The sequence below is a fragment of the Eschrichtius robustus genome, chromosome 19 (genome assembly GCF_028021215.1).
Source record: "Eschrichtius robustus isolate mEscRob2 chromosome 19, mEscRob2.pri, whole genome shotgun sequence".
In the NCBI taxonomy this organism is placed as follows: domain Eukaryota; kingdom Metazoa; phylum Chordata; class Mammalia; order Artiodactyla; family Eschrichtiidae; genus Eschrichtius; species Eschrichtius robustus.
The window spans coordinates 66889417-66910818 of NC_090842.1; the positions used below are offsets into that span (position 1 = coordinate 66889417).

General features: G+C 51.2%; 2 protein-coding genes across 11 annotated transcripts in view; one reads left to right on the forward strand and one right to left on the reverse strand.

Moving 5' to 3' along the window:
- The window catches only part of RPL28 (ribosomal protein L28), a 138304-nt gene that overhangs the window by 32643 nt on the left and 84259 nt on the right, over nucleotides 1-21402 (forward strand). The gene's annotated exons all lie outside the window — the stretch shown is intronic.
- On the reverse strand, nucleotides 2726-16829 carry HSPBP1 (HSPA (Hsp70) binding protein 1). Of its 10 annotated transcripts, none has more exons than XM_068528767.1 (8): nucleotides 16683-16829; nucleotides 15978-16184; nucleotides 13693-13897; nucleotides 11744-11968; nucleotides 7916-8071; nucleotides 7727-7823; nucleotides 7166-7277; nucleotides 2726-3195 (listed from the first exon to the last, which is right to left on the reverse strand). In XM_068528767.1, exons 2-8 carry the CDS (start codon nucleotides 16179-16181, stop codon nucleotides 3121-3123), a joined length of 1074 nt encoding a protein of 357 aa, XP_068384868.1. In that variant the 5' UTR covers nucleotides 16182-16184; nucleotides 16683-16829; the 3' UTR covers nucleotides 2726-3120. The 10 variants fall into 10 exon arrangements, with proteins under 10 accessions (XP_068384868.1, XP_068384865.1, XP_068384869.1 ...); XM_068528764.1 differs by having other exon boundaries at nucleotides 15978-16275; XM_068528768.1 differs by having other exon boundaries at nucleotides 16670-16829.

The following is a 21402-nucleotide window of genomic DNA, read 5'->3' on the forward strand; positions in this document are numbered from 1 at the left end:
CTCCGCCGCAGAAGTGCTTGCGCCGCTTTGTGCCAACGGTCTCTCCCTGAGTAAACCCAGGCAACCCAGTGCGCAGGCCCCATTGCACACTAGGGCATCGTTTCTCTGCGACTCCGTTCCAGAGGTCCACAGGAAATCCTGCTCCTGAATTTCTCTATCCCCTCGCTCCCTTTGGAAATCCACTTGCTCTTCTGTCTCCTCCAATCACATTCCTGCTTCGGCTCCAGGGTCGGCTCCTGAGCAATCCATCTCGGGTTTTCTCTCCAACCCCGGCCAAGAGTTTTTTTGTCCCGCCGCGATCTTTCTCGACGCCTTCCTCCTCTGTGCCTTGGGCTGACTTCAGTCCCACTTCTAGGCCTTTGCCCAGGCCGTGTCTTTACTGTTGCCAGCCGCTGCACAAAGTATCCTCTAACAACATCGACTGGAAGGGTTCTCCTAGACTTTGTATCCATGTTCTTTAAGGTCCCATCTTGCTCTGAGTCTCAGTCTCCTCAATTTTCATACCCCTCTTGCCATGTTACAGGCCTTCTGTAAGAATCAGCGCTGTAAGTGCGTGTAAGCACTCGGCATATTTTAATTTTTTTAACTCGCAGATTTACCTTTTACATTTCAGGGACATTTTTACTGAATCCTATTCTAGTTGTTCTCTATTTCAAGGATGTCATTATGCATTTGTGCTTAACATCTGTTAGCTTCTCTGTAATTGCTTTAATCTTTGTCATTTCTACCTGCATCTGCTGATTACCACGTCAGTAATTTCATTTTACAGCCGTGTCTCTTCTGTTCCTTGCTATTTCCAGTGTATTTGTTGCGTGTGGTGTTCTTAGCTACTGCTGAGTGACAGGCAACCACAACCTATCATGCTCACAGCTTAGAGCTGCAGGTGTGAAGGTTGGTGAGGCTGGTTCTGTTCCTCATGTCTCTCATACTCTGGGCACCAATGGACATCCCAGGGCACCATCTCATAAGAAAAGACAGAGGCGCCTCAGATCAAGCCAAGCTGTGTTAGCATATTTCAAGTCTCAGGTTGCCTCACATGTGCCACCATCCATTGGTCAAAGCAAGTCACATGGTCAAGCCCAAAGTCATGGGGCAGGCACCTACGCCCCACCCAGCACGGGTGAGGAAATGTACTTCTCTCATGGAGGTGCAATGAGAGGGAGCAGATATTTGTTGAACCATCTAATTTATTAATTACCACAGTCCTCAATTTGTTTCCTTAGGTTTGCCAAGCTTACCTTCTCATCTTTGAGGTCTTGTTTAAAAATGGACACAGGTTACTACTGTTATACAGCTTGAAGCATTTGTGAGGCATTTCCTTCTGTTCCTTGAATCATCTTCTACATCAGCTTCTTTTGTCGTTTGCACAGCATTTTGCTTGCTTTTTCCCCAATACGATTGCATAGTTGCCACACTGTTTTAACGCATAAGCTTAGGAACTGAGGGGCAGGGGGTTGGCCATATTCAATCACCAAATGGAACCTGAGAAGCTGACAAAGTCCATCTCCAAGAACCTGGGAAGCTGCAGGGGCTTAGGACTGAAGCTGGGTCTCCACCTTGTCAGAACTCACAGGTCGACAATGCTGTTCTTTGTATTAGAATTGGAAGGAGCTTCTTAAAGTGTTTGGTGGGAACACTCATTCCCCATTGCTCACATTTCCACATGGAGAAACTTCTATTGCTATACCTTTCCTGGCCTCTCCACCCCTTCCAGAGGCTGAGGAATGATTTACCGGATTGGAGAGGCAGCATGGCTCAGCACTCCAGCTTCCCTCCTCTTGGAGCCAGCTTGCCCAGTGTTCTGACCTGCTGCCTGCACCCAAGGGGAAGGACTGCACTTGCCCAGTACTGCCTATGACCAGACAGACAACCACATCCAATGCTGGGTGAAGTGGCAACAAGACCAATGCCGCTTTCTCGTATCTGCTCTAAAAGTGATACAGGTTATATGTTATTTCCAATTCTCGGATCCTGTAGCTACCTTTCGATTTATCCTGAACTTGGGAAGGGGAGTGAAAAAATAACCATTCCCTCCCGTACAAGTAAATTCCACAGGAGAGGAATTAGTCTGGCATTAAGTGGGTCTAGGAAACCAGGATACAGGGAGGAGGGGCACAGCTTTGGAATTGGCCCAGGTCTAAATTTTGGCTATGAACTTGGCCACGGATCAACCACCCTGGGCTCAGCTTCCTCGTCTCAAATATACCACCGGTCAGGACTCTTGGTTGTAAAGGAAAGCTCCTTTGACTAAACTGAAAAGGAATTTATTAAAGGAGGCGAGGCAGTTTCCCTCTGTCCCCGCTCGCTCCCCAGTCTCGGAGAAGGCTGGAGAAAAGGCTTAGCGCTTTCCTGTTGGAACAAACCCCACGCCCAACCACGGCCTGCCCCAGGCACCCAGAGTGACCACTAGCCCTGGCGCGGGCAGTACAGCGGGACCTCCAGCACGTGCTCCCGCCTTCTCCGGCCGCGGCTCAAGAGCGGGCACACGGTGAGCTCTGATTGGCGGAGCAGAAGCCACGTGATGCCCGCCCCCCACCCCCCACGCACGTCCTGCCGGGGAAAAAACTTGGCTTCCCCCTTAGGCTCAGCAGCGCGGGTGTCTAACGTAGAGATTCCTCAAACAGAGGAGTAGTTACAGAGACGGTGGGGGCCAAAGAGGAGGAGTATCCCACACATTCCTTCTCCAGAGAGGCCAGGAGGATGAAAGAAGACAATGGCTCTGGACTTTAGATAGCAACACTTTTATTATTCCCAGGTTCCGCCCGCTGCTGTTCCCTCCATGGCTCCCCATGTCCCCTAAGATCGTGCCCCTCCTCCCCAACCAAGGCACTCTCCAGGGGAGGTGACAAAGGTGGCAGTGAAGGAGGTGGTGGAGGAGAAACACCTTTACTGGAAGACCAGTGTGGACACGAGAAGGGGGAATGGAGTGAGAGTGCGCGAGAGGTGGGGTCCAAGGAGCCAGTGCCTTTTTCAGCGCCCCTCCTGAGGGCTGAGAAGAGACGGGCTGACACGCCCCGGCACCAACAAGGCCCTGCTCTCCTTTGGGAGAGGGCCTCGTGGGTGAGGGGGAGTCAGGAGGCCTGGGGTTCCCACAAAGAGAGGAAGAGAAGCCACCGGGTTTCACCGATCCATGATGTCGTCCGTCGGGGTGGAGAAACAGGTCTGTAGCAACTTTTCGCAGAACTCCAGCTCCTCCTGGATTGGGGTGTGAGATTGGGAGCCCTGAGTGCAGAGGCCACCCCCTGCCTTCACCAGCTTTGCCCGCAGAAACGGCTCCTCTTCCCTCCCACCCACCACCCCAGAAGCTTCCTGTCTCACCCCACTGGTCTGTCCTCACATCAGCCCCCTCCAGCTTTTCCTAACTCCCAGAAATGACCAACCTCGATTAATCCCTACTTAAAACCCCTTCCATGGATACAAACTCCAGAGACCAAGAAAGAAGCACTGATAGATTGGACCACATAAACATAAAAGGTATCTGCATAGCAAAAAGATGCAGAAACAAAAGTGAAAGAAAAACAACAATTTGGGGTGAAAAATATTTGCAACTCATCACAAACGGCTAACATGCTTAATACTTCAAGAGCTTTAATGGGGGCTTCCCTGGTGACGCAGTGGTTAAGAATCCGCCTGCCGGGCTTCCATGGTGGTGCGGTGGTTGGGAGTCTGCCTGCCAGTGCAGGGGACACGGGTTCGGGCCCTGGTCTGGGAGGATCCCGCATGCCGCGGAGCGGCTGGGCCCGTGAGCCACAATTGCTGAACCTGCGCGTCTGGAGCCTGTGCTCCGCAACAAGACAGGCCGCGATAATGAGAGGCCCACGCACCGCGATGAAGAGTGGCCCCCACTTGCCGCAACTAGAGAAAGCCCTCGCACAGAAATGAAGACCCAACACAGCCATAGATAAATAAATAAATAAATAAATAAATAAATAAAAATTAAAATTAAAAAAATTAAAAAAGAATCTGCCTGCCAATGCAGGGGACACGGGTTCGAGCCCTGGTCCGGGAACATCCCACATGCCGCGGAGCAACTAAGCCCGTGCGCCACAACTACTGAGACTGCGCTCTAGAGCCCGTGAGCCACAACTACTGAAGCCCGCGCGCCTAGAGCCGGTGCTCTGCAACAAGAGAAGCCACCGCAATGAGGAGCCCGCGCACCGCAACAGAGAGTAGCCCCCGCTCGCTCCAACTAGAGAAAAAGCCCGCAGGCAGCAACGAAGACCCAACGCAGCCAAAAATAAATAAATAAATAAATAAATAAATTTTTTTTAAAAATAGAGCTTTAATGAATCAGTTGCAAAACCACCACTCATTAGATAAATGGGCGAAGGATATGAATGAGTAGTTCACAGAAAAAGGAAAAAGATGCCCAACTTCGCTCACGGGAAAAATGCAAACATAAATTGGACTGGAATACTGCTTTTCACCAATAAGCTTGAAGAAAGGTCAAATGGCTTGAGGAAAAAGCTTGAAGAAAGGTCAAATGTCTTGAGGCACCCTATCCCGGCCAGCATGTGGGAAAGTTGAGCACCCTCATGGCTGCAGTGTCGACTGGTTCAACTTCTATGGAGAACAACTTGGCAACAGCTAAGGACATGGCGCTTAAACCCTGTAACTTCATCTTTAACCTACCTTAACCCAGCCTTCCCCTTTCTAGAAATTGTTCTATAGACATACTCCTAAAGTTACATGTGTAAAAGGTTATTCTTTTAACAGAGTTGATAGTAGTGAAAGAGTGGAAACAAACTCCAAGAGGATAGAGCCATAGGCACCAACAGGAAACACACTCGTGGAGATGTTATGAAAGGGAATACGGCAAGAGCAGAATAGTGGTCAGAATAGGCTGAATTTACACAAAATGAAGAGAGGAAGAGGAAGAGAATTGATATGTACATTTCCTTGTATGTGCACAGACGATCTTAGGAAGGCCACAGGAAGAACTGGGTAGATAGGAATGGGGTAGGAGGGAGACTTTTCACTGTTTATCCTCTCGTGCATCTTGAATTCTGAACCACATGACTATGGGGCCTATTCAAAAAGCACCAATTAATTTAACTCTACACAGGGCCCACAAAAACACAAAAGAGGACTGGCTAAATCATGATGTAGTCACTTTAGAGAATACTATGCAATTATAATATTGAATTACACTGAAATTAAAGCACACCTCTATTTACATATCTGGAAAGAGTTCTAAGACAGACACATAGGGGAGAAAGAAGGCCATGTGAAAACAGAGGCAGAAATCAGAGTGACAGATGTATCCACAAGCCAAGGAACGTCAAGGACTGCCAGCAACTACTAGAAGCTGGAAGAGACAAGGAAAGATTCTTCCCTAGAACCTTCAGAGGGAGCATGGTCTTGCTGACACCTTGACTTCAGACTTCTGTTCCCCAGAACTGTGAGAGAATACATTTCTGTGTTAAGCCAGCCAGGGTGTGGTACTCTGTTACAGCAGCTCTAGGAAACAAATGCACCACCTTACCTAAAATATCACAGCCCACCATTCTCTAACCCCTCACTGGTTTAATTTTTCCTCACTGTAGTTCTAACTTTCTCATGTCATATTATACACAACAGTATATGTTAAATTATATACAGATACATATTACACATGTGTGTGTATAGATAGATAGATATGTATGTATCTGTAAATATATATTTGTGTGTATGTTTGTCTACATTTTTATCTGTTACCCTATGAGCCCCATGAGAACCAAGGCTGTATCCCTTTGCTCCTCACCAAATCTCCAGTGCTCAGGTTGGGACCTGGCACATGGGTGACCTGCCCCTGATGGAAAAATGAAGGTTTCCACAGCTGTATACATATGTAAAACTTCTCACATTGCACACTTTCAATATAGGTAAGTTATACCTCAATAAAGCTGTTAAAATTTGTTTTGAAAATAAAAAAAATGGCATGTTGGCCGGTTCACACGAGGCTTCCCTCACCAGGTTGGTCTCATGGTCTGGTACCAGGATCTGGCACACCAGAGGCTCAGGGAACAAACACATGGATACATCAAGCAAGGACGGCTAAAACCACAGGCCGGACGAGGGCCAGGCCTTCCCTTGCCCCCCACGGGCACAAATCTCCACGGGTTCCCGTGACAAGGTCAGGGGGCGAGCACCTGGGGGCGGGCACTGTGCCTCTCCCAGTCACCCCCGCTCCTCACACCCAGTGCCCAGCACCCTTCTGTAAACACCTGATGGTGTCCACAGAGGAATGATCTCAGCAGAATGGAAGTCCCAAGAAGCTGGCACGTTTGCTGTGTCCAGCTCTGCTGAAGCACCAGCGTCTGGGCGGTACTATAATGGCTGGATAAATTACTTAAGTAAAGTTAACTAAATCACTTAATCCTTTAAATAATTAAATAACTACTGAATATGTAATTAGTTGCTCTTTATCACTTATTTGTTACTTATCTATTTAAATATCTGAGTTGTTATTTATCACTTGTTACTCAATATCTATAAAATTAATATCTAATGAGTTATTTGTTATCACTTGTTACTTATCTATTTAACTATTTAGTGAATTATTTATTGCTTGTTATTTATCACTTGTTACCCTTTATCTAATTAAATAGCTAATGAATTATTTATCACATATTAGTTACCTATTTAATCAAATATTTAATTTGTTGCTATTTATCCTTTACTTATTTATCAATCTAACAAATACTTAAATATTTGAATGATATGATATAAACAACAATATTAAATAATTTGGATGATAATTAGATGAGTTTGGGGGAATTCCCTGGCGGTCCAGTGGTTAGGACTCCATGCTTCCACTGCAGGGGTTACAGGTTCCATCCCTGCTTGGGGAACTAAGATCCCGCAAGCTGTGAGTCATGGCCAAAAAAAAAAAAAAAAAAAATTAAATGAATTCGTTAACTCTTTAACTCTCAAAACCCCGAGCTTCTGGTTCTCCTTGCAATCCCCCCAGTGCTAACACAGCACGAGGCACATGGGAGGGGGGGCAATAAATGTTTGCTGAATGATGACTAGAGAAACACATGAATTGCAAAGAGGATGTAAACAAAAGCGTGGGCGAAGAGACCACAGAGACGCAGAAGGCAGGCACCAGGCTGGCCCCTCCCGCAAAACACGGGCGGGTCCCCCGGGCCAGCGCCCCCGCCCCCACCCCCGTCAGCAGTACCTGGTACTCCTCGTGCTGCTGCAGCAGCTGGCACCGGTGCCGCAGAAGCTCCTCCAGGCCCAGCTCGGGCTCCCGGCACTCCCGCACACCCTGAGGGAAGTCCGTCACCAAGCTGCGGGCACAGGAGAGCAGTCCTTGGGACCTGGCTCTGCACAGCACCCCGAACCACGGGAGCCTGGGCAAGCCGCTCCCCCACACTGGGCCTCAGTTTCCCCACCTGCAACGTGGACTTCACTCCTGTCCCCGCCCCGCCCCAGGGACTTTGTGCACTCAGCACAGTGCCCGGCCTGGAGCCGCCTCCACACGTGAGAGCTGCTGCCTGCCTGTCCAGCTTCTCCGTTCCGTCGTGTTTTAAGACTCCAATCTGCTTGTACTTTGTGTGGGGGATGGGGGAGTATGAGTGTAAGAAAGACTCTCCCCCTCCTCCCCAGGCCGCTGCGGCAGCCCCCAAAGGTGAGGAAACTGAGGCTCAGGGAGGGCCAGCGCCGTGGTTCCCACTCCTCTCTGACCCTAAACCCTTTAGCCCCCATGGAGGGCCAGTCCTTTTGGGCCCCAGCGCACCTGCACAGGGCTCCAAGCACGTGCTCATGGAAGGGGCTGTGTTCTGTCCGGACGAGGGCCACCAGCTGCTGGACCATGCCCATGGAGCACAGGGTCCCTGGGGAAGGGCCACGGGGTCAGAGGGGCAGTCCCTTCCCCCGTGCACTCCCCGCCAGGAACCATCCCAGCTCCCTGCCCTGGCCACCCCACCTTTGTGTTCAGGGTGGCCCACCAGCAGGTTCTGCAGCAGGAACGCCGACTTGACCTTGAGCTTTTGCACCTGCTGCTGCATGGCCCGCATCAACACAGAGAAGCCGTCCAGGCGGAGGAACTGCAGCAGCCCAGCCTCCTGCTCCCGGACCAGGCCTGGGGAGGGGGGAAGGTGGGGCCTTGAGGTGACAGTCACCACTGCCACCATTATCGTCACCATTATCTCACCATCACCATCATCACCACCATCATTACTGTCACCACCCACCATCATCACCACCAATATCATCATCATTACCATCATCACCACTACCATCACCACCATAAACACCACACTCATCATCATCACCATCATCACCGTGACCATCACCATCCCCAGTAATCACCATCAGCATCATCACCATTATCACCACTACCATCATCACCCACCGTCATCATTACCATCACCACCATCATTACCAGTATCATCATTACCATCATCACCACTACCATCACCACCATAAACACCACAATCATCACCATCAAGACCATCACCTTCATCACCATCATCACCACCAATATCGTCATCAGTATCATCACCATCCTTATCATCACCATCCTCATCATCATCGATTTCTATGGGCCCATGCTTCGCAAGCATTACCTTTAAGTATTTTTAATTTAGGGACTTCCCTGGTGGTGCAGTGGTTAAGAATCCACCTGCCAATGCAGGGGACACGGGTTCAAGCCCTGGTCCAGGAAGATCCCACATGCCGCGGAGCAACTAAGCCCATGTGCCACAACTACTGAGCCCGTGTGCCACAACTACTGAAGCCCATACGCCTAGAGCCTGTGCTCCACAACAAGAGAAACCACCTCAACGAGAAGCCCACACACTGCAACGAAGAGTAGCCCCCGCTCGCCGCAACTAGAGAAAGCCCGCGCGCAGCAACGAAGACCCAAGGCAGCCAAAAATAAATAAATAAATAAATTTACTTTTTTAAAAAAAGAGCAGAGTACTTTAAAAAAAAATTATTTGTAATTGCGATATAATTCCACAGTCTGTACAATTTACCTTTTTAAAGTATACAATTCAGTGGTTTTTAGTATATTCACAAGGTTGGCTTACCATAACTATCTAACTCCAGAATATTTTCATCACTCCCAAAAGAAGCCCCATACCTGTTAGCGGTCCCTCCCCCAACTGGCAACCACTAATCCGCTTTCCATATCTATGAATTTGCCTCTTCCGGACATTTCGTATAAATGGAATCAAACACTATGTGGTCTTCTGTGGTTGGCTTCTTTCACCCAGCATGTTTTCTAGGCTCGTGCAGGTTACAGCATGAATCAATATTTCATTCCTTTTAATGGTTGAATAGTGTCCCATTGTATGAATAAGCCACGTTTTTTTAATCCATCCATCCATTGATGGGAACATTATCTCTTTTTAATCCTCAAAACCACCCTAGGAGGTGAGTGCTCTAGGAATCCCATTTTACTGATGAGGCAACTAAGACCCAGAGAGCCAAACTACTTCGTGAGGGTGACAGGCACCGTGGAAGGCCTCCGAGTATGACAGAACCAGCCTGAGGGGTGCAACACCAAGGAGGCGCCCACTTGGGCAGGATCTAGGCCAGGAGAGATGGGAGCCCCCAGAAACCCGTGGCCAGTAAATCCCTGACATGTGGCAAGTGCCACTGAGGACCTGAGTTGTTAATCTCATTTGAGTTTATTTTATTTCAGTTTAGGGTAAAAAAGTGAAGCAGCGGTACAGCATGTTCCCATTAAGCACAACTTCGTCCCCTCACTAGAACCACACTCCACACTGACCGCTGAAACTACAGCCTGAGGTGAGACGTGCTTTACATGTAGGAGGTACACCGGGTTTCACAGACGTAGAGTGAAAAAAAAAAAAGATGTAAAATATCTCATTAATACTCCACATAATGATGGGCTGAAATGATAATAATTTGGATATATGGGGTTAAATAAAACATTACTCAATTTAAAAAATAAAAAAAAGGACAGGCGGATGGTGAGGGGAAGACATGATGACCCTCTACGTCCACTCGGCAGGCACAGCCCACTGGCTCTGCCTTCACGACGTGTCCAGGGGCAACCACTTCCCTTCACTCCGGGGCCTCGCCACTGGGCAGAGCTGACACGTGGGTACAGGTCATTCTGTGTCGTGGGGGCAGCAACCCTGGCCTGAGCCCACCAGGTGCCAGTGGCCTGGAGATGCATCTCCCCGGGGGCTCCCCCACCCACCTCCTCCGCAGCTCTCACACTCCTCCACATGACCTTCTCCTGGTCTCGGGCCGGAGGGTGAACCTCTGTGAGCCTCCATGCAGCGGGCGGCAGGAGCAGTCAGGAGACCGACCAAGCAAAGGGCTCGTAGCACCAGGGCTGGCCTGTCCTAAGCACTTTCCAAATGGTAGCTGCCACACGATGGCATACCCTGCAGCCGTGCCCACCCCCCCAAAAAAGAAGACAGATGCCACTGAATTGTACACTTTAAAATAGTTATGTGAATTTTACATCAGTTTTTAAAAATATAAAAGACCTCGGGCTTCCCTGTTGGCGCAGTGGTTAAGAATCCGCCTGCCAATGCAGGGGACACGGGTTTGAGCCCTGGTCCGGGAAGATCCCACATGCCGCGGAGCAACTAAGCCCGTGTGCCACAACTACTGAGCCTGCGCTCTAGAGCCCACAAGCCACAACTACTGAAGCCTGAGCGCCTAGAGCCCGTGCTCTGCAACAAGAGAAGCCACAGCAATGAGAAGCCTGCGCACCGTATGTAAGAGTAGCCCCCGTTCGCCTCAACTAGAGAAAGCCCGCGCAGCAACAAAGACCCAACGCAGCCAAAAATAAAAATAAATAAAATAAATAAATTTTTAAAATAAATAAATAAAAATAAAAGGCCTCAGCCATAAGAAAAAAATGAAATTTTGTCACTTGCAACAACATGGATGGACTTGGAGGTATTATGCTCAGTGAAATAAGTCAGACAGAGAAAGACAAATATGGTATGTTATCACTTATATGTGGAATCTAAAAAATAAAACAAACTATTGAGGGACTTCCCTGGTGGCGCAGTGGATAAGACTCTGCGCTCCCCATGCAGGGGGCCCGGGTTCGATCCCTGGTCAGGGAACTAGATCCCACACGCATGCTGCAACTAAGAGTTCGCATGCCACAACTAAGGAGGCTGCCTGCCGCAACTAAGACCCGGCACAACCAAATAAATAAATAAAATATTTTTTAAAAAATAAAATAAAATAAAACAAATTATTGAATATAACAAAAAAGAAGCAGACTCACAGATGTAGAGAACAAACTAGTGGTTACCAGTGAGGAGAGGGAAGCGGGGAGGGACAAGACAGGGGTGGGTTTTAAGAGGTACCAAAAAAGAGGAAAAAAATAAAAGATAAAGGGCATTGAATTGATAGTTCCTGTAGCTCCTGCCTGGCATCCTGGCTTGCATTTTCTGGGAGAAGCTGGCTGCCCGGCTTGAGCTGTGATGACATTCAAGCAGCCCCCGAGAGGACCCCCCCATGACAAGGAGTGATCGGGGCCCCAAATGTCAACAGTGCCAAGACTGAGAGCCCTGAGGGGCCTAAAAGCACTCAAGCTGGGCCTCGTCCCGTGTTGTGAGGCTCTGGCTCTCTGACCAGCGGCGGGTCTGGCAAGCTCACCGCTCTGTTCCCAGCACCTGGCAGAGCCCCGGCAGGTACTGGGGATAAACGAACACACGAGGCCCCTCTCCCTCTGCCCAGAAGCAGATCCGGAAGCTGGCACCGGCCCTAGGGACCCGAGCCCCTCCCCGGCAGCCCCCGGGACACTCACAGGAGATGGCGAAGAGGGCCTTGACGCGCACGGCGTCGCAGGGGTCCCGATCCAGCAGGCGCAGCAGCTTGCGCAGTGCGCCAAGGCCCAGCACCTGCTCCTGGATGGCTGCCACGTTCTGGCTGCACGTGCCGATGAGCTGCGCCGCCCGCCACCGCAGCCCCGCAGGCCCCGCCTCCAGGTAGCGGCCCACCAGCAGGTGCATGCCGGACAGCTGGCAGAAGTCTGTGTGGAGAGAGGGGAGCAGACAGGCCAGGGGTGATGGGCTGAGCTGTGTCCCCCCAGATTTACATTGAAGCCTGAACCCCCAGGGCCTCAAAATATGTCTCTATCTGGAGACTGGGCTTTAAAGAGGTGATTAAAGTGAAACTGTGTCATAGGATGGGGCCCTAATCCAATATGACCGGGGCCCTTATAAAAAAGAGAAGATTAGGACACAGACATGCACAGAGGGAAGACCACATGAGGACAGAGCGAGAAGGCTCCCATATACAAGCCAAGGAGAGGGGCCTCAGATGAAATCAACCCTCGGACTTCCAGCCTCCAGAACTGTGAGAGGAGATTTCTGTTGTTTAAGTCCCCAGTCTGTGGTGCTTTGTTACGGCAGCCCAACTGGACAAATACACCAGGTGAGGCTGAGGGGAGCCTGCCTCCAAGGGCTGGCTCTCTCTAAGCACCCAACTGGGGGTCTGTCCAAGGCCAGTGTGTCTCAACAATGTCAGCATTGGAGGGTCAGGGTCCCAGGCTCCAGACCACTAAATTCCAGTTCTGACCCCCAGTCTTTGTGACAATCAGAACGTCCCCTGTGGGAGAAGAACACACCACACTAGACGTCCGCAAACTATAGCCTACCACCTGTTTCCTGTATTGGTGAGCTTGGCAGTTCTTCAAAAAGTTAAATACAGAGTCACCCTGTGACAACTCTTACATATATATCTAAAAGCATCGAAAGCAGAAACTTGAACACATGCTTGTACACCAGTGTTTACAGCAGCGTTATTTACTATAACCAAAGGGGGAAGTGACCCAAATGCCCGTCAACTGATGAACGAATAAACAACATGTAGCCCATCCACACACTGGCGTCTCAGTCAGCCACTAAAAGTAATAAAGTTCTGATACAGCTACGACATGGAAGAACCTTGAAAACATCACCTTCAGTGAAGGAAGCCAGTCACAAAAGGTGACATATTCTACTATTCCATGTACCTAAAATGTCCGGAACAGACAAATCCACACCATCAACGACCACACCACACCCCTCCAAGTGGAAGTGACCACTCATCCTTCTATTGGCTTCTCGGCATTTAAAATAAAACCCACAGCGCCAACCTTGGCCCGTGAGCCCCTGTATGCCCAGCGTCACTTCCTAGCCCTTGCCCCTCACTCACTCTGCTCTGCTGGCTTCACTGCTGTTCCCACACAGGCCAGGCAAGTTCCCACCTCAGGGCCTTTGCACTGGTCATTCCCTCTGCCTGGAATGTTCTTTCCAGAGCCAATCCCATGGCTCACGCCCTCACTTCAGGTCTCTGATCAAATGTCACTCCTCGGGGAGGCCTTCTCTGACTACCGCATCCAGGACCACCTCCTGTCTCTTACTCTAGGGAGTGGCAATGGACTCCCAGCAGACTAGGGTGAAATGGTCAGTCTCAGAACATCAGGGAGGTGGTGGACTGAACCTGGCGCCATCGCTGCTCCTGATGGCAAGCGGACCAAGCAGGGAGGGACAGGGCAGTCTCACCTGGGGCCTGAGTCGGAGCCAGACTGGAGGGGTGAGGCTGGGAGGCTGGGAGGAGGCTGGCTGTGTGGTCCTTGAGACAAAGGACAAGGGCTGGGCTGCAGCAGGACCCAGGGCTGAGGAGGAGGAGGCAAGAGACAGAAGGGAGACCGGAAGGCAGAGGGACAGGGCCCTGGAGGCTGGGGGCAGGCTGGAGCGGGCCCGGCGGTACCTGCAGCGTTGTCCATGTTCTCGCACAGGTCGGCCAGCAGCTCCAGGGCCCCCTCGCGCTCTTGCTGGTCGGCAGCCAGTTCAGCCTCACCAGCTGAGGGGGGCGTGGGCTGGGACAGCACTCGGAGGCAGTTCTTCATCTGCTCCACCTCTTCCCGCTGGCCCCGGAAGGCAGCCGACATGGCCTCCTGCAGCCACTGGCGCCTCTGGGGGGTGAGGCGGAGTGGGAGGGCGGGGGAAAGAAGCAAACCTCATCAATAATCAACTCAGGAATAACAGTCATTAGTAATAACAGCCAGGCTTCCCTGGTGGTGCAGTGGTTGAGAATCCGCCTGCCAATGCAGGGGACACGGGTTCGAGCCCTGGTCTGGGAAGATCCCACATGCCGCGGAGCAACTGGGCCCGTGAGCCACAACTACTGAGCCTGCGCGTCTGGAGCCTGTGCTCCGCAACAAGAGAGGCCGCGACAGTGAGAGGCCCGCGCACTGCAATGAAGAGTGGCCCCCGCTTGCCACAACTAGAGAAAGCCCTCGCACAGAAACGAAGACCCAACACTGCCAAAAATAAAATAAATAAATAAGTTAAAATAAAAAATAAAAAATAAAAATAAAAAAAAATAATAATAACAGCCAACATCTGAGAGCTGAGTGTCCTTCAATCAACACATACCTACCGGGCACCTTCTCTACTGACAGACTCTTTTCTAGGCGCTAGATCTATGGAGAGACTGGCTGTGTGGCGTGAGAGAAAACGAGGGGTCAGGGACACCTAGGTTTTTGTCCTGAACAACTAGAAGGAGGTGGGGAAGACTGCAAGAGAAGCAGCTGCGGAGTGAGAGGAGTAGAGATTAGAGCTCATTTCTGAACTTGTTAAATTTGAGGGATCCATGACACGCCCGAGGCCAAATGTTGAGTACGCTGCCTGAAGTTCAGGGAGGAGGTCCAGCCTTGATCTCAACCTCGAGGATTTCTCAACCTCGACTCTGCTGACACTTTGAGCTGGATTGTCCTGCGGTGGGGGTCGTCCTGTGCACCGTAGGATGTAGAGCAACATCCCTGGCTTCCACCCACCAGACGCCAGTAGCACTGCCCCCACCTCCCACCCCCCCAACCCCACCAATTTGCGACAACAAGAAATGTTTCCACCCATTGCCAAACGTGGTTAAAACTGCCCCCCCAGGAGAGCACCACTGGCCTAGAGATATAAAGTTGAGAATCATCAGAGGAAAACGTCAACATGAGATCACACAGGAAGTGAGGGTAGAAGAGAGAGTCCTGGTGTGCTCCATGGTTAAGAGGCTGGGGAATGAGGACGAACCAACAGAGGAGACGGGGAAGAAGAGCCAGTGAGCGGGATGAAAAGCAGAAAACCATGTTGTTCCAGATGCCAAATGAAGAAAGAACTGAAGAAGGGGAGAAAGAAAGAAATGAAGAAGGGGAGGGGGTAGTAATCAAATGCTGCTAGTAGGTCAAATAAGATAAGCGCTGAAAACTGGCCGCTGGTTTTTTGTTTTTTTGGCCAGGCTCCGTGGTCACTGTCCTGGATAAATTTGGGCAAGATGTTAATCTTTCTGTGCCTGTTGCCTACCTCATGGTCCTAGAGGTTCAATGACATCATGGATGTAACTGAATTAGCACCATATTTTGTATACTGTAATTGTCATCGCCAACTAAACATCATGTATAACAAATATTGCTATTAATCTCCGAAACAACCTTCCATGGTTAAGGATTACTGTTATTCCCACTTCACAGATGACAAAATGGAGGCACGGAAAAGTGCGACTTGCCCAAGGTCACATAGTCAGCCATCCACAAAGCCTTAAGTCAAACCTAAGCGGTCTGTCCACAGAGCCTGTGTTCTTAATGAGAATATCCTGCTGCCTTCAGGAGCACGACCTATGTGCCAGGTGCTGTGTTGAGCCCTACTTCCACTGGAACCTCAGAACTACCCTGTGAAGTACCACTGTTGTTCTCGTCATCAACATCAACTTGCTACTAAAGAACCCGACGCTCAGAAACATGAAGTGATATACCCAAGGTCACACAGCTGTATGATGCTGAATCCACGTCTGTCTGGCTCTGGAGAGCCCTTGCTTTTTCTTTTTAGCATAAGACTCTCTGCCTCCCAGCACAGTGCGGGGATCCAGGGATCTGACCTTCAGTCTACAATAACCCTATCGAGCACAAATACAGTCTACTATGCCTTCACAGCGGGACTCCCGCCCCTCCCCAGATATCTGTCCCCTCGTCCCTCACCCCAGCTTCTTGGGTCCCCACCCTTTACCTCCTCACTCATGGGTTCTGGAGGGGGGTCTGGCTCTTCAGAGCCCGCCGTGATGGCCATCTGCAGCAGGCCTTGGAGGTTTCGCGGTGGCGGGGGATTGCCGGAGCCGCCCGCGGAGGAGCCGCTGCCCCCTGACGAGCAACCCTGGGAGGCTGGGGGCAGCGCCAGGGGAAGGCGACTGCTCCCGGAGCCTTGGTTCGCCATGGGCTGTTTTCAGAGAAGGGAAGAATGTGTTGGGGTAGGGGATGGTCCCCGCTGAGGTAGCTCTGGCGTCCTGGCAGGTCGATTCCTGGGGGGTCTGCTGATAAGGTGGCGTTTTAGAGGAGCTCCGCGGCCCCCCATGACCCCACACCCCCTTTAACCACAGCCCTCTTTTCTTCCCTCATACCAACAGGACCCTTCCCCAAAGTCACAAGTCCCTCCTTCCTCCCTAGCAACAGGCCCCACCCACTGTCCCTAGCAACCCCCTCCTCCATTTCCACTGCCGTCCTTCCCGTCTCTTAGCAACCCCACTGCCCAGCCTTCAGAGCAACAAGCCCTCCCTGTGGTCTTCTTAGCAACAAGTCTCCTCCCTCCTCTCCGAAGAGGGGAGCCTGAGCGGGGCGGACCTCACCTTCCCGGGCCTCGTGTCGCCGCCGCTACTAAAGACAAACCCGCCCGCACCTGACTATGCTGGGCGCCGCCATATTTACCGGAAATACTCACGGTCTCGCCCGGAAGTTCCCGGCGCAGCCACCCAACTAAGGGCCGTACCTGGGCGTGAGGCTACTTCTCCCGGTTCTTAAGTCCTTCCCACCTGGCGGGATACTTCGCTCGGCCCGGCCCCTCACCTAGGCCACGCCCCTCGCGCTCACGCTCTTGTGTAAGCCCCGCCCCTGCCCGGATCCCGCCCCTAATGAGCCCCTCCTCCTCATTGCAAGCTCCACCCTGCCCTAGTGTAGGCCCCGCCCCCGGTCTGGCTCCGCCTTGGCTAGACCCCGTCCACACCCACGCAGCCTGTCCCACTTCTAAACTCTGCCCCTCGCCGCCACTTAAGGCTCCGCCCCTGTTCTAGGCCTTTCGCCCTCTCCCAGCTAAACCCCGCCCCGTGCCCGTGTACCCGCCGCTCCCCGTTAAGCCCCGCCCTCTTCCTGGCCCCGCCCCACCCCGTGGTTGCCTGTAGCGAGGGTCCCCGCACCCTCAGGGTGTTTTCCCCTGCACCTGGGCCCCGATTCCGTCTTTTACTGGAGCCCTGGGTTCTCACCACTAATACCTGACCCAGGCAGAGTTTGGCCTGTCCCACCCCCTTCTTGGCCTCAATTTCCCCTTTCGTCATAGGAGGCTGCCTGTTACCCCCACCTGCAGCACCTGTGCGGACCTCTCTTATCCTCCAGCGTCTCCCTCGTGGAATCTTCCCTGAGTCCTGCCAGGTGCAAAGGAGGTGATTCTTGAAGCCGGGCAAGGTGGTTTAGGCGGCTCGAGGCCTCCCTGCACCAGATTTGGGGCTCAGGTCTGGGAATGTGCCTGGTCTTTGGAGGTGCTTGCTTTGGGCTGGGCTTAGAGAAATCCTAGTTCTAGGCTTCCATAAGAGGCCCTCCCACTCCAGGAAAAGGTTGTACTCGACTTTGGTGGAGCCCACAAGTCGCAGATATATTGAGCACACTGCTCGGTCTGGGATGTGCCCGGTGATCTTTTGGACAGAGATGGGAAGACCAAACATATAAGCCGTGTGTGTGTGTGTGTGTGTGTGTGTAGCACTGAGGAGGATAGCTATCAGACAGGCGTCTGGGCCCCTGGGTACCCAATTGTATCCATTTCCTGTCGCTGCTGTTAACAAATTACCAAAAACTTAAAACAACACAGATTTATAACCTTACAGTTCAGAAGCCCGGAATGGGTCTCACTGAGTTAAAATAGTTAAACTCAAGGTGTCACCACGGTTGTGTTTCTTCTGGAGGCTCCAGGGGAGAATCTGTTTCCTGGCCTTTTCCAGCATCTAGAGGCTGCCCACTTTCTTTGTATTGTGGCTGCATCATTTTGGCTACTGTTTCTTTCCTTATCCCATCTCCTCCTCTGACTCTGATCCTCATGCCTCTCCCTCATAAGAACTCTTGTGATTACATTTAGGTCCCACCCAAATAACCAGGACAACCTCCCCATCTAAGATTTTCAGTTCAATCACATCTGCAAAGTCCATTTTGCCATGTAAGTGACATATTCACAGGTTCTGAGAATTAGGATGTGGACATCTTTGGGGGCCCGTTGTTCAGCCTAATATACTTATGTACACATATGTACAAGTCCATCTAGCTATAATACTATTTACATATATTATTATACATAATGCCATATAATATATGTACATATAACATGTAATTGTATATAACATTACATATATGAACATATGTTTAATATAATGGTAGCCTAGATGAAAATTCCCCAGGTACCCTCTAAAAGACATAGCTTTTACAATGACCTGTAAGAAGGATGATCATATAATTTCCCATCCACAGCAAGACACTTGAGAGTGAAAACGGACCCTATTAATAATTACAGAATAACAGACAAAAACCAGGACATGTGGTCACCCTGCTTCTTTTTTCTTTTTTTTTTTTTTGTGGCCACGTGGCTTACAGGATCTTAGTTCCCTGACCAGGGATCGAACCCAGGCCCCAGCAGTGAAAGTGCCGAGTTCTAACCACTGGACCACCAGGGAATTCCCTGGTCACCCTGCATCTAAGGCCCTATTTGATCTGCTTCCTCACCTCATTTCCTCTCACTGTTCCCCTCCAGCTACACTGGTTCCTTCAATCTTCCCGTAACACACCGGGCACACTCCTGCCACAGGAGCTTTGCACTGCTGTTTCCTCTGCCTGGAAGGCTCCTGGCACTTTATCTACATGGCTCTGACCCTCATTTTTCTTCAGTGTCCCTTCACTGAGGAGGCCTTTCTTGGCACACTAGTGAAAATCATATAAAGGGACTTCCCTGGTGGTCTGGTGGGTAAGACTCCACGCTCCCAATGCAGGGGGCCCAGGTTCAATCCCTTGTCGGGAAACAAGATTCTGCATGCATGCTGCAACTGAGTCTGCATGCCGCAACAAAGATCCCGCGTGCCGCAACTAAGACCCAGCACAGCCTAAATAAATAAATATATTTTTTAAAAAATCATGTAGAAAATTACTCAATAAACATTTCCTGTCCCCATTCCCTCCTTTAGTTTCCTCTTTATCACTGATCACGACTCTGTAACGTACCATGTATTTTGTGCTTTTTTGTTTTGTTTTCTGGCCGCGAGGCTTGTGGGATCCTAGTTCCCCTAACAGGGATCGAACCCGTGCCCCCTGCAGTGGAAGCACGGAGTCCTAACCGCTGGACCACCAGGGACTTCCCAACATACCATATATTTTGATTGTTTATCTTGTTTATCTCTGGCCTCATCCACTGCAGTGAGAGCTCCATAGGACAGGGATCTTTGTTGATTTGGTTCCCTGCTGTACCCTCAACACTGGGAACAGTATCTGGCTTAGATTTGGCACTAAGTATAGATTCATGGAATGAAAGTGGTTGACTAGGAGACTTAAGGTTCATGGGTACACTCTATAGGTGATTTGGAAATTAAATGGGTGCCTAACACCTTTGGGTGTCTGATACAGGGGAATCCCGGATCACGTGGAAATCTAGCTGTGCACATGGATGAGCTATAGTGGAACATATGATTATATTGGAGCCCACATGAAGATCTACGGGATCCAATGGTGGGCACAGAGAATAGACAGGGGCCTAAAAAAACACACAGGGGGGCTTCCCTGGTGGCGCAGTGGTTGAGTATCTGCCTGCCAATGCAGGGGACACGGGTTCGGGCCCTGGTCTGGGAAGATCCCACATGCCGCGGAGCAACTGGGCCCGTGAGCCACAATTACTGAGCCTGAGCGTCTGGAGCCTGTGCTCCGCAACAAGAGAGGCCGCGATAGTGAGAGGCCCGCGCACCGCGATGAAGAGTGGCCCCCACTCGCCGCAACTGGAGAAAGCCCTCACACAGAAACGAAGACCCAACACAGCCAAAAATAAAAAAAAATAATAATAATAAATAAATAATAAATTAAAAATTAAAAAAAAAACACACACAGGGACCTCAAGGGGTTCTGGAAGTTTCTCTGTAGGAGGATCGTGGATCCTAAATGGAGGTATGGATCCAAGATAATCTAAAAACCGGCACCCTGGGCTGTGGGTGGATACAGGGTCCTAGTGGGGAACGGAGGCCTGGGTGGGCAGCTTGTGGGTCTGGGGGAACAGAGATGAGCCTTGGATCAGCAATTCCCCAAATGCTTTCCCTCCCTCTGCTTCTGTCTCCCCTTTTCTCTGCCCCTCCAATCTGTCCCATCTCCCCCCAGCATCTAGCCCTTCACCTGTATGTATCCCCCATCTTTTGTGGTCCCCACCTCTATCTCTCTTTGTCAGTCTCTCTTTCTACATCTCTCTGTCTCTCTCCAGTTCTCCCTCCACCTGTCTCTCTGTTTTGTTCCTCCCCCCTGGTCCCTTTCCATCTCTCTCTCCCACTTTTCTCCTGCTCTCTGACCCTCCATCCTCCCCTGCCATCTTCCCCTGTGCCTTACCTTTACATCTTGCCCCTCTCTGCCCCCATCCCTCTATTTTTGTTAATTTCTCTCCCCCATCTCTCTGTGTCTCCACTGCTGTCTCTCTGTGGTCTCCCCTCCATTACTCTGGGTCTCTCCTCATCTCTGGCTCTGTTTTCTCTGTTCATCTCTCTTCGCATCTGTCTCTCCATACCTCTCTGCCTCTATCCCCCACCCCCTACTCCCTGTCTCTCCAACTCTCTTTCCCTTCATCTCGGTCTCTCTCCATTTCTATCTCTGGTTTTCTGCATCTCTGTCTCTCCCCATCACCTTCTCTCCTTTTCTCCATCTCCCTGTCTCTCTGACCACCCCCCATCTCTCCTGTCTCTGCCTGTCTCTGGCTGCCTGCGTGTTCCCCCATCTCCCTCTCTTGCCCCATCCCTGTTTCTGGTGGTCTCCGTCTCCCTCGCCATCTGTCTCTTTCCCTGACTCCTGTCAGACTTCATCTCCCTTTGTGTAGCTCCACCTCAGCCCCTGCCTGTTTGCTCCGCATCTCTGTCCCTCCATCGTCTCTCCTGCATCCCTGCATCCCTCCCAGCATCCTCCCACCTCCTCTCCATCCCTCCAGCTCCCAGGCCCGCCCCCTGCCCCCGCTCCTCCCTCCCCCCTCCGAAAGGGTTAACTTTGGGGAAGGGCCCGGAGTCCCCGGATGGTGATGTCAGCGTGCGGGAGAGAAAGGACGAGGTGGCGGGGGGAGGCGGAGAGGAGGAGGAGGCGGAGGAGAGAGGGCGCGTGGGGGGGCGGGGGGGACCTCGGCCTGCAGCATCCGCCGGCCCGCACCTCAGACCCCCCCCGGCGGGGGGAGGCGC

Bases quoted from the DNA above. Each gene is read 5' to 3' on its own strand.
- HSPBP1 (XM_068528767.1), bottom strand. From the start codon at position 16,181: ATGGCGAACCAAGGCTCCGGGAGCAGTCGCCTTCCCCTGGCGCTGCCC. The intron at 7,278-7,726 runs GTGCGCTGGGGC...CTGTGCCCGCAG, and splicing joins GTGCTTGGAGCCCTGTGCAG to CTTGGTGACGGACTTCCCTC. The intron at 3,196-7,165 runs GTACTGCTGACG...ACCCCAATCCAG, and splicing joins AGCAGCACGAGGAGTACCAG to GAGGAGCTGGAGTTCTGCGA.